General features: G+C 41.2%; 1 protein-coding gene across 3 annotated transcripts in view; it reads left to right on the top strand.

Moving 5' to 3' along the window:
* The first annotated feature begins 2,781 nt into the window (after nt 1-2,781).
* The window catches only part of LOC125639659 (L-threonine ammonia-lyase-like), a 49,854-nt gene continuing 35,705 nt past the window's right edge, over nt 2,782-16,930 (top strand). The window contains exons 1-3 of one of the 3 annotated variants that reach the window (XM_048857220.2): nt 2,927-3,206; nt 9,450-9,476; nt 15,492-15,834. In XM_048857220.2, coding sequence (XP_048713177.1) covers nt 3,073-3,206; nt 9,450-9,476; nt 15,492-15,834 — 504 coding nt within the window. In that variant the 5' untranslated portion in view covers nt 2,927-3,072. Of the gene's footprint in view, nt 3,207-9,449; nt 9,477-15,491; nt 15,835-16,930 lie in introns of all 3 variants that reach the window. The other 2 variants (XM_075130793.1, XM_075130792.1) reach the window with 2 other exon arrangements.

Here is a 16,930-nt window from a genome sequence, read left to right on the forward strand (position 1 = left end):
CTGGAAAAAAAATCAACAATAAAATTTTCTTGTGCGGGGAAAAAATCATTTTTATGCAATTCCAATTTCTGAATTAAAATTTTCTTGACCACCTCTGTTAAATCTTAATGTGCGTTAGATAAACTATTTTGGGATATCTTTATATGGATTTATATGACCTTTTTAATGTTAAGTGAAAGGTGCACAGAGTCTGAGACAGGTCCCTTGGTCTCTGTAAAGAAAAAAGGGAATCATGTGCCTCATTATTAAACCCTAGAGTTACTACTCAGTACTGGAGACAGGCTTGGATGTTTCGCGTTTTTGGACAGCAATGGGAAGTGCACCATCATAATCTGACTCCTCCTAATAATAGTAGTAGCAAAAAGGAAGGAAATACAATTTCCTGGAGAGGGATGTTAGGGAGAGAGAAAGACCAGATTAACTTCCTAGATGAAGGCTGCCTAGCTATGAAGAGGATTTAAGTGAGATGGAGAGAGGTCAAGTGCAGGGAAATAATTATAGACATTCAAAATAAAATTGGTGCCCACAAAGGGTGATAAAATCCGGTTGCTTTAAAAGAGGAGAAAGCAAGGCAGGTAAGAGTGTGAGTGTGGGGTATAGTGCATAAGCAGGGCCAGCATGTGTCTGGGCAGTGCAAGCCAGCAGAGTGTAAGAAGCTTTCAGTGACAATGAAGTTTGACAGGCAAGAATGAGCGGAAGAGACATCTAATAATAGGGCATGGTTAACCGTTTATCTCTCGTTAAGGAAATAGCAGCTGTTAACTTAGAGCAATTTTGGTAATGCAGCGCCTTCTGAGATACAGCTCAGTCAGCGTTTCCAGCCTAAACTTAATTGGCAAGGCTTTCAGTCTGGCATATGGACACTTGACATGGACCTGAACCTCACTGTGGAAGTGTCTTCTCCCAGCAGTTGGAGAGTGTCTTTGCAGGATGGCGGTTTAGTTTTGAATGTTTCTCCCCAGAATAGCCTCAACTTGGTAAACTGGTTGGCGGCTGCTGGGCAAAATAGTTCTAAGGATTCCCTGTTACCATAATACAAACAATAGTAGTAGCACCTCATGGTCCCAAACGTGGATTCCTTTGTGCTAGGTGCTGTACAAACCTAAAAGTATGTGGTCATTGGCAGAAGTTGACTTTGTGGGTTCTGTTCCCAGCCCTGCCACTGACTCACTGTGTGACTCCAGGTCAGTCACTGTCTGTCTGTGCCTCAGCTTCCCCATGTATTAAAAGAGTAAAATAAATTCCTGAGAAGCTGGTATGTGAGAAGTGATAGAATGGAAAATTAGTATTAATTTTTGGCTTGTAGCATCTTTAAAATGGGGACAGCAGTCTTCAGCATCTACAACAGTGTTTTTCAACCTGGGGGTGCCAGGCCAGCATGGGGCACTCACCACTTTTATTATACCTGAAATATATGGTCCTCGTTTCTCTCTCCCTTCTCCCTAACATTCAGTGCAAGTTTTCCCCATCTCTGCTCTGAAAGCAGCAATGTTGCAGGGGCTCCCTATACCTTGGGAAATGTTTTTGTCTTTAATTGAAACCATGTGAAGTGCACTTGGCAATTCGTTAGGAGTGCCTCATAAATGCTTGTAATAATAATAGGATCCTTCTCCGAACATTTTAAATGAAGAGCATTGGTTTATATCAACAGGAGCAGTGTGAACCTATATCCACTCTATCCCCACACTTCAAATGTTCTCTGAGTAAAGCAGCTGACGACTCCTTGAAAGTCCACTCACCTTCCCTCCTTGCCCCTTAATACAATGGCCCTGGACTTAGCTCACATGTACAAGGCTGTAGCCACTGACCTGAACATGGTGTGTCTGCACCCGTGGCACTCTGCTGAGATGAGACTGCGTGTAGCGTGGCCTCTCATGGTTCCCAGCCAAGGCCACCTCCCCACCTGAAACAGCTGATGAGGTGGAGAACTGGAAAGGCGGGGGGAAGTGTGGAGAGTTGAGGGAGAGCACAGCAACTGGGTCACAGCTTGGGGAGTACGCATGAGGGGGTGAATGCCTACAGGCCTGTTGTGGGGAGGAAGGAGAGAAAATGACTGCGGCTGTGGTGGTACACTTGACAAGTTTGCAGTAATGCAGGGGTTCCCAAGCAGTCTAAATTGTATGCTCTGTCACCTGGGAAAGAAGTGAGATTCCCTGTTCCTAATGTATCTTTCTGCACCAATAATACGGAAGTCTTGCAGCTCTGTACCTCTGCCACTGATTTTTGGTAATGCTCCTGGAATTAACCTACGAGACATGTCACTGTAATCTTGTACCTCCAGCCCCAAAGGGCTCTTCTTCCTACTTTCCCTGAATGAGCTGTGTAGTCTTTTCTCCTACTATGAAGACCCTGAGCAAAGCAGCCCATCACTCAGCAACTTTGCTGCTGACACTGCTGAATTCAGGGCTTGGATTCCAGACTTCCAAGGATCCAGCATGCTAAACTCTGCTTCCTAGGCTTGTGGGTTAAGTAGTATAAAAACCCAGGTCTCAGTAAAACGCCCCATTGTGAATTCACAAACCTCCTCAGGAAAGTGGCAGCTTCTCCTTGCGGTTTCTTTCTGCAGAAGTCAATGTTGCTAACTTCACGATCCATTTAACAAACCTAGACCATGCTCTGTAGCTAAGTCTCTAAAGCTTTGCATGTTCTGCCATCTGAATGTCATCTAAGTATAATCCAGGCCCTGACTCAAATTGACAGGGACAGGCTGGCCTGGGAAATAATCTCTTTAAATAGCAGCAGCCAATTCTCAAAGTCATTTATTTTGCCCTGTCTAGAGTTGGAGAGCTGCTTACAGCAAGTCGCCTACAGAGCACACACCCCTTCCAGGCTTGATAGCGGTGGTACAGTCCAAAGGCAAGTGAGTCAGTTGCCTGGGGTCTCGCCACTTTGGCTAACACTGGGAATTGCTATGAATTTTGCAGCGCAGTTTCTCTACTCCAAGTTTTTAAAGAACAGAACTCCCAGGGAATGCTCCAGGGAAGAGGAAGACTATGATCCTTTCTGGCAAAGGTTGGAGAATATTGCTCTGTGACTTAGAACTAGATTGCTCCTTTCTCCTACTTACGAGTGATGGACGGCCCCCGGGCTGTACCTGGGGTTGGAGCTGCGGGCATCGCTTCCCCTGGATCCCTTCTGCCTCCTTATGGTGCTATAGTTGGAGTTGTGCTTCACCTCTTTGTGTATTTTGTTGCTCTGCTTTATAGGTAATGCTTTTTGTTTTCCCTTTCCTTTCCCAGTTCCCTAGAAAAACAAAAGTGATTGTAGTTTTTCAGTGTTTTCTAAAGCTCTTAGTGGGCCAAAGTGATCGCTGAGGTCACTGCACTGGAATCAGTGGAGCAGCGCTGGGAATGAACTTGTCCCACCAGTACAGATGGGGACTGAATTGACTTATCTATGGGATTCAAAGATTTTACCTTTCTGTAAACATATCCTGATGGAAAAAGGCCTGAAGTGGTCAATGAGATGTTGAAAAATGAATGGTCTTGTCGGACATTTATTTTGTGTGTATTTCTGGAATCTGGTGTTAATGGCATGTTAGATGCCTTTCTGCTGGTGATCATGGTCTACTGTCAATTATTATAATTATTATATAATTATTACAATAGTGTGTGGAGTCCCCAGCAGAGATCAATGGCCAGTTGTGCTAGGTACAGACAGCTATGAACGTTCCCTGCCCCGAAGATCTTACAACCCAACACCCTGATCCTGCAAATCCTTACATTTGTGCTTAATATTCAGTAGCCCCAAAGTTAAGCACACATTTGAGCATTTCCACCTACACAGACAAGACTGACAGAAGTATTATCATTCCATTTTTTACAAATGAGGAGCTAAGTTACAGAGAGAGAGAGAGTGACTTCTCCAAGGTCATGTAAGAAGTTTTCAGCAGAGTCAGGAATAGAACCTATATCTCCAGAGTTGAGTCCAGTGCCTCTAACACAAGACCACCCTTCTCATCTGTGCTGTTTGTCATTTCTTACATGAAAACTAATAGAAAACTTCGCATTTGGTTAATAAACTCAGAACTCTGCATTTTAAGATTTTTTTTTTTAAATTATAAAAATGTTTACAACCATTTTAGCTTTGATCCTTCACTTTCCTAACCGATGCAGCCAGCCTTGAAGTAAATATTGTTCATTTGACTTTCTTAAGGAAGAAGCCTCCATCCATTTGAGGGACTTTGCGGAATTATTGTAGCATTAGCATCACAGGGAATGAACCATACAAAGTGTAGCTACTTAAACTCATCGTGCTGCGACATTTTTAATTCCCATATTAAGGAGGTGTCAGATCGTTAAAGGGATAATACTGCCAGCTTTAAGCAATGGCGTTTGTTTGGACTGAGGTCACAGTGACTGTTCAGACAGGACTGTTGGTCAGGCTGAAGCCTAATGAAGGGGTTGACTTGCCTCTGCCTATGATGATGCTGAATTAGTGAAGCTAATGCTATAACACGCAGATAGAGAAAATACATCGAAATTGATATTGCAGTTTATAATTGCTTCTGGTGGTGATGCTTTTATAACTTATAAATATGCAAGTATTGATTTGTTTTCCATTGATCTCTGTTCTCAATGCACTTCAGAACATAGGGCTGAACCACAAGTTATAAGCTTGATGCAGAAATTTCTGGTGAAATGTTATGGTCTGTCTTATGCAGAAGGGTCAGACTGGTGGATCATAATGATCCCGTCTGGCCTTAAAATCTATGAATCTGCAGTCCTTAGTCCAAAACTACCATTGACTGGAGGATTGGTCTACAGTATTTGTCTTGGTCAATCAGACTTCTAGTCCATCAAGTGTAGAGGCCCATACCTGCTTCTGAGGAAGGTTTTTTTTAAAAAATCTGTAATGCGTGTCACAAAGGCTGGCTCCTGTAAACTGCTGAGCCACTCCTGAGAGGTGATAGGGTGCTTAGCATTTTTAACGAGATGTTCAGTATCTTGGAGGGTCAGGCCTCAGCTAAGTAATGTTTTACGGAGGTAGGAATCTTTCCATCCCTCGTAGTCATTTGAGACTTAGAAGCATGAGATCTGACTGCCCTTATCTTGAATGCAAACTGCAAGTGGGCCTATTGGTTATAAAAGAATCTGGCTCTTTTCTTTTTTTTTAAGCCCAGATTTGATGTTTGTTAAAATAAATTGGGGGCTTATCCACATGAACTGGCGTTATCAGAATGGAGTTGATGCATAAATAATCCCTAGCAAATTTGCACACTACCATTGTCCACTGTGACTTATGCAGAGGAGTTTTGGATCATATAGAAATAAACACACATACAATGACCCTTCTAACATCCTCCCTTAATAGCCACAGTATTGTCTCTTAGTGTCTGTACTAGAGCTGAAACTTAACTTGTAGATCCAAATTCTGTTGGTCACTTATATCGACTCATCAATGAGAAGCTTGTTGTGCCCCAATTGTAACTTGCCATCAACCCCACAAAACTCTGGATTTCACACTCAGTAGACCATCCGCAGTTCCTTGATGGTTTCAGCCACAGCACAGCATTATGGGCGGGACCTAGGGATTGGGGACTTCTCTGTGGGTCTTAGCAAATACCTCCCTCTTTCACTGCACTCCCGCTCCGTTTATTTTCCCTCTTGACCTGAATAATCTGAGTGCAGGCAGCTGTGTAGGGGTTTCATAGGCATTCCCGAGCTATCCAAGCTCAGAACCAGGGTCTTTTAATCTGTCATGAACATAACAGCAAAGGGGGAAAAAAAGCAGAAGCGTTCTTTGCCCATGCAAAGCATGGGACTTGCGCACAGATGTTCGAGAGGAACTATTGCCAGACAGTAAGCACTATCATTAGAGAACCCTTCACAAAAGTGGTGTCCTCCTACTCCCAGTGTTGGCATGCTACTTTACCCAGCTTCCAGATGATTTGAGGGAAGTCTGACTTTTAAAATGGTATCACTGATAAATGGGGGCCTGGAAGTTCAATGGGAAAGGTCAGATGCTTCTCTGGCAAACCCTTCATTAATTTTTCCAGAACTATTTGGAGTGTGGTGTAAGAAAGCCAATGGGTCCTGTCAAGGGCATCAAGAACACATTTGTTCTCTAAAAAAGTGTGGGTGTTTCAGAACTGATGAACAAGCCCAGCTTTGGACATTGTGTGACACGGGGGAAGAAATCTCTCTGGACCTGAACCTTTCCCCTGGTACAACCCATCTGTTATCACTTTCTTTATGCCAGGAATGTGCTGTGCATCTAGACTGCAGCTCTTGTTACGAAAAAACTTCTTCTTCTTCTTCTTTTTTTTTCCAGACTGGCCATCCATGCGGACATGGTTCCTCATAGCTTAGTCACATAAAACACCACTTAGTCTGTTGTCTATTTGTTCAGGGGCATGAGTGCCCGAAGGAATATGTTTATATATTTACAATTATCCAACTACTTCATGATGAGTGGGACATCAGACAAGCCCCACGTTCCACTTACCTCTTTAGCTCAAAAGAAAATATCCAGCCTGACTCTGAGGCCTCTGACTCCAGAAATACTGGAGGGGTCAAGCCTAGAAAATGGACCTTCTAATAAGAGAAGGCTTCCCTTATACCACATGAGTTCTAGCTCGGCTACTTGTAACAAACAGGCTGTGTGATCAATTGAGGCCACTTTGCCTCCACAAGGCAACCTTCTATAATTCTGGGGACCTGGAATCCAGCCATCCTCACCTTAAACAAACAAAGAGACCCCCTTCTGAGAAAGGCCTCATTTGTTGGGTTTAGATAACATCAGAACAAAGGAAGCTGGACTCTAATGCCCTCTGGGCTTGCTACTCAAACAGATATATAGCAAGCAAACAGCCTACCCTATAGGGCTGGGCTCCAAGGCATGCCCAAGTAAACTTCCTGTGGAAGCGAAGAAAAGTGATAGCAATTCCAGTACCACAGAAGAGAGCTGCAATCTTGGCTCTTCTGACTGTGCTACAGCTAAAAAAATGAACATTCTGACTCCTAACTGTGACCTCTCTTGTAAATATTCAAGAGCACTACACAAACTCATATGAATGAGTTTCCTCCATGAAAGGAAACCCCTCTCTGGGAGGAGCAATCGAGAGTAACCAGGGTAATTCACAGTTCTCAGATCCTGTCAGTTGGCTACATTCTACAGTGTTCTAGAGCAGGACAGTTTGTCGGGGTTTGGTGGTCAGATATTAGGCAGGCCTGGGGTGGCTATATCCTCTAGCATGTTCAGGAGTTTCTTCATGGCTACGTAGTAGTTGGTGAAGCAGGCACCCTATAATAACATGGAAAGCTTGATGCTTTCTAATGGACTTGGAGGTATCTCTTGTAGTTAACAAATAACACTTGCATAACTTCATATTTTACACTCATAAGGAGACTGAATATTCAGTCATTGCCCTTATGGGGAAGAATGGCCTTTTGTCTAGCATTCTGGAATGGTTATTACCCGTGGATTTGCACCTGCTTATCTTGGGGGGCCACATTAGATTCACTGCCCAAAACATGCATAACTTGGGTACTTAAAGTAAGCACCTCCACTCCCATTGACCTTAGTGCACTCAAGTGCCTGAAGTTAGGTGCCTGTGTTAGGAAAGCTTTGTCCAATGAACCTAATTTGGCCCACACAAGCAGGTACAATTCTATTAACATCTGTAGAGTTTCACCCACGTGCAGTAGGGCTGAATTTGGCCCATTGAATCAAATCCTTCCTTTCAATTATACTAGTGAAACACATAAAAATCAGACAGGTCCCCTTACTGTAACTAAGGGCAGAATTTGACCCGTTGTCTTATAACTGAAATAAAATATATCACCTTTCTAATATTGTTCCCATACTGTTGAGAATTCAATATACTTAGGCAGGAAATGTTCTGTGACAGCCTGTATAAATAAAGGCTTGTTCTTGTGTTCACAGTTATATGATAGATACTGCAACTATTTCCATGGACTATCTTTTACTTATCATACAATGATAGCAAAAATTCTGGTGAACTGTGAGCAGTAGTAATCTCTAAATAAGCTAGCATGTTTTCCAGTAGTCTAATGACCACATAAGAACAGATAAATGAAGTATGATCTTCGATATACATAAACAATTTTTTCTTGAACTGTACTAGAGTCCATAATTTCTTAAATGAAAGTAGATAACAAAATTAAGTATTTCACACACAAACCACACCGTAGTATTAAAAATGGCTGAAATAGCCAGTCATTTTTGTCACTTTCCACTAGATTGTCAGCATATTCAATTTTCAAAGGGACAGGGTGTGCAAGTCATCAGAAGCTGGTAAGGTTTAGATGTCATGGGGATTTATTGAGCATGTTGATTTGAGGAACGCTCTTTGGAAAATGTTGTAATCAACTTTGTTTAAACCGTACTTCCACAAGTAAGTAAAATCTATTTACAAGAGCAACAGGTACCCTTCTATCTTTTAATAAGTAGTAATTAAGGCTTTGACTGGCCCCTGGCACCACAAAATCTTGTGCAATTAATTACTATTTACTCATTAATACCAGCTGTCAGAATGCACAAGATTTGCTTGTTTGAACAGCAAGATTCAAATGATTTCTTCTAGGAGTGGGAGGTTTGCTATATAAGGTCATCATCTTAAAATTTCATTGAATTTGCATTTTGGTCTTGAATTTGACCTGTCGATGTGGCATCAGGATAGCATACCTATTCTTACTAGAGCAGTTCTTTACTCAGTGGGTGTTCCCAGAAGTACTTACCCCGGTAAATACAACCTATTTCAAAGCCCAATGTGAAATTAGTGAAATTAGCTGTATCAGAACAGATTGAAATTATAAATGCCCAGTTAGAATGTTCTCAAGCCATCCTAAACATTTTATCATCTTTTAAATTGAAGATTTTTTTGGCTGGAGGATGGGGGGAAGGCAGGGAGGCCTCTGGTATTTTAACATCCAGCCGTCTCTACATTCCTGTATCATCTTAGGCTAATATAAGCCATACAGTGACTTCTTGTATGGATGTCCATATTTCTGTCATCTCTGCCCGTAATACTCTGTTGGCAGTCTTTCTATCTACTGCAAAATGAGCTAAGTGGATCAGATTTTGTCCTCTTATATGTGTCCTATGCCTATTGGTTTCATTTAGCAGTTACGTTGCATCTGAGTGTGGAGTTTAGCCAGTTGACGAGGTACTGCAAGATAACTATAATAAGTGGTTATTTCTTTCCTCCTTGAAACAAAAAAGGCAATTTTGTGGTTCGAATAAAGTGTGCAGAATTTTCTTTTCCCCAAATGCTACTTTGCTTAATTTACAATGCTGGGAGTTTTGAAAGCAGACAAAACAAAAGACAAAACTTATTCATCATTTTAAGAGCATATTTCAAAACAATGACCATGCAGCTGCATTAAGACTTTGCATTGAGTAACTATCTGTATAAGTAAATTTTCCTACAGTTCCTTCATTCTCTTTGGAATGTCTCCATATGGATCTTTTTTTTTTCTTTCCAGTTATGCTGAGCAACTGTTCACAGAAAAGTAGGTTTATAAGCCATGTTTGCATGGTTTTTTTTACTAACCACATTGAAGGTGAAATGGCATGAATTATAGGCATGCAATAAAACTTTGACAGCTGGATATTTGTTTAATGTGTGCGCTGGAGCATCACATGGAAATAAAGAAGCTCATTCACTGAACTTTTCTAGGAGAATCGATTGAAAAGCACAGCTGATTCATTTGGAAACAGCCATGATTTACATTGTGTGACAAATATATTTGAGCTGGGCACATTTCTCCCCTTCCCCCTTACGAATAACAAATTCACTGAGAAATAAATTTTTCCAGGGCACTGAAACTATTTGAGAATTTGACCTGAATTGTGAATAATCTGGCCAAAAAACCTTGAAAACAAAAATTTTGGAAAAGTCACAATAGTTTTTGTTATGACAATGCTGACATTTTTTCTCTAGATATGTTCAAAATGAAATGTTAATTCAAAATGACATTTTTGAAACTAAATGTTTACTTGAACTGATATTTCATTTTGAAATGTCACTTAAAATTGACATTTGATTTTTAAACCATTTTTAATTGACGTTTAAAACGTTGCATTTGACCTGAACAAAATTTTTTCCGTTTTGTGTTTTATTGAGGGGAAAAAACAAAACCATTCAGTTTCAGTTCAAAGCAAACCACCATTTTTATTGTATTTTTTGGTTTTCTGGCTGGGCCACTGAAGTGAAAAATCAGTTATTTGCTCAGCTCTAGATCTGACCACTAAATCATATACCACTTACTGTCATGGTGCATGACAAGTCATGCTTCTACTTTTCATTGCACAGACTGTTGTTTGCCTGTTTTTATACATGCATTAACTGTAAGTAAGTCTCTGCTAAAGATACACATGAAGAAGTGAGTTAAGCAAAGTAAACAAACTGCCTTCAGGAAGATAAATGCACATGACCTGGCATGGCAATAAGTTACATATTGGTGGATTTGCAAACCCTCAAATCAGCTGTTGACCTCTACAGATCATGAGCTCTCGATAGGTAGATGGCACATCCAGATGGGTTTTATAGGGAAAAATTTTATTGTCTGATGAGACAGATAAAATACATATGAGACAATCAGCACATACCTTAACCTGAAGCTGTATCTTGGGTGATGTGGCTGCTAATCTCTTTGGCAAGAATTTCCCAGTGGTAACATAGTAGCAGCGGGAGCTCTCATGTGGACAAAGTAAACTAGAGTAATTGCTGAAGTCAATGGAGTTATGCCAGGAGGCAATTTGGCACAGCGTTCCTGTAGCCATCAAAACTGTAGACTAGACAAAGTCTAAGATTCTGATTTATTCCCCTTCCACCTCTCTCTAGCCCTTTCCTGGGCCAAAACAAGGAAATCCCAGGAATAAGGCCAAAATCCCCAATCTGCCCTTTTGGCCTCTTCTCTTGTAGAGAAAAACATTTGATGGCATGAATGCATGATGGGAGTCTCGCATCATAGCCTCAGATCTACATCAGTCTAAGCTAATTAAGAGTTTTTGTGGGGGGTTTTAATAGCAATAGAAAAATCGGAGTGTGTCTAGTATCTGTTCCTTCCTTACAAATCATTCAGTCCTTTGAACTGAAATCTTAGAAGTATGAGCAAGGGAGTTACCTCCTATCTTTTCAATTGCTGCTGTTCTGTTTTATATCTTTCCCTCCATAAGTCGCTTCCTAAATTCCAAGCGTGTTTGGAAGTTTGGCCTTTATCTGTTCAAGGGACTGCAGTCCATGAGAATTCATGCACAGGGCTATACATTATGATCTCCAACAAATAACTTGTAAAGATAATGATTTGGAATGCTGGTCTTGTCCCACTTAATAATAATAATAAAAATATCTTCTGATAAGAGAGGATAAAACTAGCCTTGCTAATATGACCTAGCAGTTCCCATGAAAAATTTGTCTCGAGTGAAATGAAGATGTAATTTTGAGAATACAACCAGTCCAGGGAATGTACTATATGCTCCTCAGATTCATTATTTCTGTATTTGCATTACAGTAGTACCTGGATGTGCCTACCAATCTTGGGGCCCCATTGCACTAGGCACTGTCCATATTCCTGATAAGAGGTAGTATCTTCCCTGATGAGTTCACAATCTATGTAGACTAGACAGGCAAAGGATGGGAGGAGGGGAAAAATACACACACAAGTGCTGTGACTTGACAATTTCACACAGCAGGATAGTAGAACCAGGAATAGAACCCAGGTCTCTTGAGTTCCAGTTCAGTGATCAATCTACTAGACCACAGTACCTCTGAGTACTTCATGAAACTATGAATTGAAAGAGTTTAAGGCCAGAAGGGACCATTAGATCATCTAGTCTAACCTCCTATCCGTGCTTAATTTGTGTCAGGGTTGAGCCCCAACACCTCTAGGCTTGGCAGTTCATAGCCCCGGCACATGTGGGCTTCCCGCATCCGTTCTTAATGTAAAAAAATTGCTTGAGCCCTGGCCCCTCTTTCATTACAAATTTAATATCAGAATCCATTAAATTTCACCCAGATACCCCTACACTGAGCCCAACCTCTTGAGTTAGATTAAAGCATTTCAATCCTCAGGAGACTGAACAGCTGTGTGCCACAGGCAGAGAACAGGAGAGACCAAGGTGCCACCTGTGCCCAAGGCCCCTTTAATGATCGGGAGATGGTGGTATGAGATATGCCTGGCTGGTCCCAGCAGGTGAACCACACCCCAGGCTCAGAGGAAGGGGGGAAAAAAACCCCAAGGTCCCTGCCAATCAATCTGGGGGAAACATCTTTATGGCTCCAAATCTGGCAATTGGTTGGACCTTGAGCAATACAGATTAGCCAAGGAAAGAGGATTCTTTGTACCATATCAGAGCACTGGCCTACACCATCTGGTGCCGGTTGCGAGCTGAGACCAGTCCTTGAGAGGAAGGTGTCAGGGTGGGGAGGAATCCATAACACATCTGGTCACTTGTGCAGCAGGGGGAAAAATTCCTTCCTGGGCCCCCGCAGGCAACCAGCTGAAGTCTTGAAGCATGAGATTTGATTAGAATCATTGTCATAATGTAGAGCTGTAACTATTATGAGCATTGCAAAGCCAATTCAGAGCTTTCTGTTCTCTCCATGGCCCATGAAGGCTGAGAACGAACAGCAGATTCATAGATTTACAGATTCCAAGGCCAGAAAAGACCCACCACCACCACCATCCAGCACACCGGGGCCGGGAGACAGCATTTCTCCCAGAGGCTGGATTAAAGAAAATACTTTAGAAAGATACCAAATCTCCTTTTAAAGACTCCAAGTGATGGAGATGGAGGACTCACCCCAGGTGAACTGTTTCAATGTTGAATAACCCTCACTGATAGAACACTGAGTCTTATTTCAAGGTTGAACCTGTCTAAATTCAACTTCTAGCCACTGGATCTTGTTGTTCCTTTGTCAGCAAGGTTGAAAAGCTCCCCCATCCCCATCAGCTGTGTTCTCTGTGTGTAAATATCTATACATAGTGATTGAGTCACCTCGCAACCTTCTTTTTGATAAACTGACTAGATTGAGCTCCTTAAGCCTCACATTTAATGTATGTTTTCTCACCCCTGGATAATGTTTGGTGTCCTCCTGTGAACTCTCTCTAATATTTCCACATCCTTCTTGATGAGCAGACTTCAGAAGTGGATGCTGTAGTCGAGCATTACTCTTACCAATGCTGTGCGCAGAAGCGAGATCACCTCCCGACTTGATATACCACTTTTATATTTAGCCCCTTTTGCCCCAGCATTGCACTGAGAACACATGCTGAGGCGATTATCTACAATGACCCACCTAAGTCCTTCTGAGACGCTTGTTTTCCAAGAGTCTTCCATCCTATCGGCATAGTTTGCATGCTGTGTTCCCATGTGTACTACCTTGCATTTGGTTGTATTAAAAAGCATTTTGTTGGATTGTGACCATTTAACCAGGCAGTTCAGATTACTTTACAACAGTAACCTGCCCTCTTATTACTTACTTCCCCACCAATCTTTAGCTGTAAACTTTACCAGCAAATATTTTTGTCATCATCTGATCTACCTTCCATGACACCATGCCAACAGGCATTAATTTTAATTTTAGCCTCCAAGTCTTTGTTGATGGTCTCAAATCAACCATTGCATTCTTGTACCTAGGACTGACATGTTGAAATTGAGTTGGCAATCCTCCAATCCTTTGGAATTTGGTTTTTCAAGACTTGTTACAAATTAACATTAGTGGTTAAGAACTCTGCTAAATCCTTTAAACTCTTGGGTGTAAGTTATCCAGGTCTTTTGATCTGAAAATGTTGAATTTTAGGAGATGCTGCTTCACAGCTTCCTTTGTTCCTTTCTATTCCATCCACAGCATCATATAGGATGGCTATATCCTTCAGCTTTGTTCCAAATGCAGAACAGAAATATTTATTAAACATTTCTACCTTTTTCTACATTACTATTTACAGTTATACCATCTGTATCTAGCAATGGACCTATACCTGACCTAGGTTTGGGGTTTTTTCCCAAATGTTTAAATCATGCTGGTTTATTATCTTAAACCTATTGGCTACTGATATTTCACTTATTCTTTTAGCTTCCCTTATCAGTTGCCTATAATTTTTCACTTATTCATTGCTGTTTAATTCCCCTCTTTATATGTAAATTCTTTGTTTTATTGCCACTTCCCCCATCTTCTTCTAACTAGGACAACTTTTTGCCCAGTGTAACTTTTTTTTTATGTCTGGAATTGTGGGGTTTTTGGCCATCCATTAATTTTTGTTAAAACTTCCCACCTTTTTTAATTTATGTTCTTGGTCAGTTATGTTGACAATTGCTTTAAGTTTTGGAAAAGTGGCCCTATTACTGATCGATGCCATATTTTTTTTGCACAAAATAAACGTAACCAGATCATGATCACTGGTACCTAGGTCACTAATTTTTAATATTTTAAATGTATACTTCCCCACCCCCCTCATATTTTTAAGTGAGGGTTTTATTTTAATGTTGGCAATAAAGTATAGTTCCTATCCTGGGACTAAGTCAGATTCTGCTTATGAAACTGCTTTGAAATCCATGGGTATTACCGGTGAAAATGAATGCTCAATTTGGCTCTACACATCGGCATAGGTTGTTTGGTGGTTTGGTTAACTGCTTGTAAGACTGATTTGATGACTTGCTAATTTACTTATTTTTTAAAAATATTTAGGAATGAATGAATGAATTCAGGTAGCTACACTTGTGCATTATGTGCATATCTCTCAGAGAAGCTAATAAGAGACTGGAGATCCACTGGCACAACCTATGCCTATGTACGGTGTTAGCATTTTTTAGTTGTCATCCTTTTTTTCTTCTTTTTTCTGATCGGTCCCAAAGGGTGAATTCCCTTTATTTCTCCCCTCTTTTCAAGTGTTTATCCATGTACAGAATGTTTTAAATTGGGGCTTAGGAGCTGTCGTCCTTTGGCTTCATAGTAGAGCATAATTATTAGCTCTTGTTGCAGTCAGCCCATCCCCATCACATGCCAGATAATGGCTGCTAACTGCATACTTTGCAAGTATCTAAGAGCAGAGAAGCAGCCACCTGATGCGTATGATATAATCACACCTGTTACTGCTATTATGAGCTTTAAGGGAGTGCTGTGTCACAGCCATTTGTCTTTTTCCAGACTTCAGTAGTGCTGCAAACACAGGACCAGATTTTTCAGCAACCACTGAACAAATTAGAGCTATTGGTGCTGAGCACTCATGAAAATCTAGCTCCATATGGTGCACAGGTACATCCCCATTAGCAAGGGAATGATAATTCCTTGGTTTATTCATGTGCCCAGGTATCTGTGGGCTACTGTGCCAGCTGGCTAGCTGCATGGGCTCTCTATCTACAAGGAACATGATAGTCCATTAATAACTTAATTTTTGTCTGTCTGAGGCATGCGAGTGAAAGAGAAGATGAGGCGTGGTGTCCTTCTTAAACAATAGATGTCAATCTTTTAATCATACAGACTTTCATTGCTTTCTCAAAGATGATTTCTCATTCTTTCTTAGGAGTGACCGGAAAGTGAAAAAACAAGATGCCCCAACACCTTACGAACATCATTGCTGTAAGGAGGGGCTGATTAGAAATGGCCATGTTGGGCAGCGGCCACCATCCATCAACCCCGAGAGACTGAAAGATTTTGGGGAGGAGGACTACCTGAATGGGGACGTGAAGACTTGGGAAATGAAGATAGTGAGCCACAATGAGGAATTGCTCAGAGATGCCCTTGACCCAGTCACTCAGCCAAACAGTAGAAGCAGCCAGCCAACCTACAATAAGCTGATTCGATTTGAAGATATTAGTGCTGCAGCTTTCAAAATCCAGAGTGGTGTCCAGAAAACCCCCTGCATGGTATGGTATTTACAATGCTTTGTTCTCTGAATCTCTCTCTTCTTATGGGAGTTAATCAGAAATGATCGGGGGACATGCATTAATAGCAGAAGATGAATCTCTATAGGAGGATGATCCTTCCAACAGAGTAGCTGACATCAGCCAACGTTTAATTTTTAATTCTGTTTTTTTTCACCATCCTGAATTCTCAATTGGTTACAGTGACCTGTAGAATGAAGGATACTATTTCATTATGCACCTAGTTGAAAATGCTTGCCACAAGTATCTTCTCACTTCTGCAGCAGTAACCTGTGTATTGTTGTGTCCCTTTCAGCAATATTGTACTGAAGGCTATGTCAGCTCTTCAAGCACATAAACTCTCCACTTCACAGGCAGCCTTTCTTCAGCAGAGCCTCAGATTTAAATTTGGTGGCAGATGACTGTGTAATCTGTTTAAAAAATAAAATGATTAAGAACCAATATACCAATGGAAATTATGTAAAACTTTGCCACATCCTTTATAAAGCGCTTATCTGACCCATTATATGGCTGAAGCAAAAGTCAGGTATTCTGGGGTTGAGGTGATGGCTCCAGCGTAACAACCCAGCATGCACTGTGTGTTGGAGACAGCGATCCAAATGGGGACTGAACATCATGGGATCTGTAAAACAAACGTGGTTCTAAACTTGCAGGGTTAAATTCTGTAAGTAGCAGGCAGCGAGCAGGGGAGCTATGGAGCACAAGATGCATATGCCTTTTCCATAGGGTTGTGTATATTGGGTCCTCAGGAGCCCAAATATCTTGCTCCCTAGGTAAACTTGAATAAGCCTGCATAGTTCAGGTTTGCTAACTCTCTGTTTTCCATGTGTTTTCTGCTTTGGTCTGATTTTTTCCTTTAAGCCACAACAAAGTAAGAATCAGGTTGGTCTTCACTATTTCTACTGTCCAACGACTGAAATAACATGAGGGAACACAATTCACCCCCTTATTTTTCTCCCTAACCATTCCACACTGCCTCACGGTGGAGAGAAAGATAGTAGGAAAAGTAGATTTATTTTTTTAAAACAGAGAAATTTTTTTAAGCCACCTTCTTTCCCTGAGTCTCCCATTGTGTCCT

The sequence above is a fragment of the Caretta caretta genome, chromosome 7, assembly GCF_965140235.1.
Source record: "Caretta caretta isolate rCarCar2 chromosome 7, rCarCar1.hap1, whole genome shotgun sequence".
Taxonomy (NCBI): Eukaryota; Metazoa; Chordata; order Testudines; family Cheloniidae; genus Caretta; species Caretta caretta.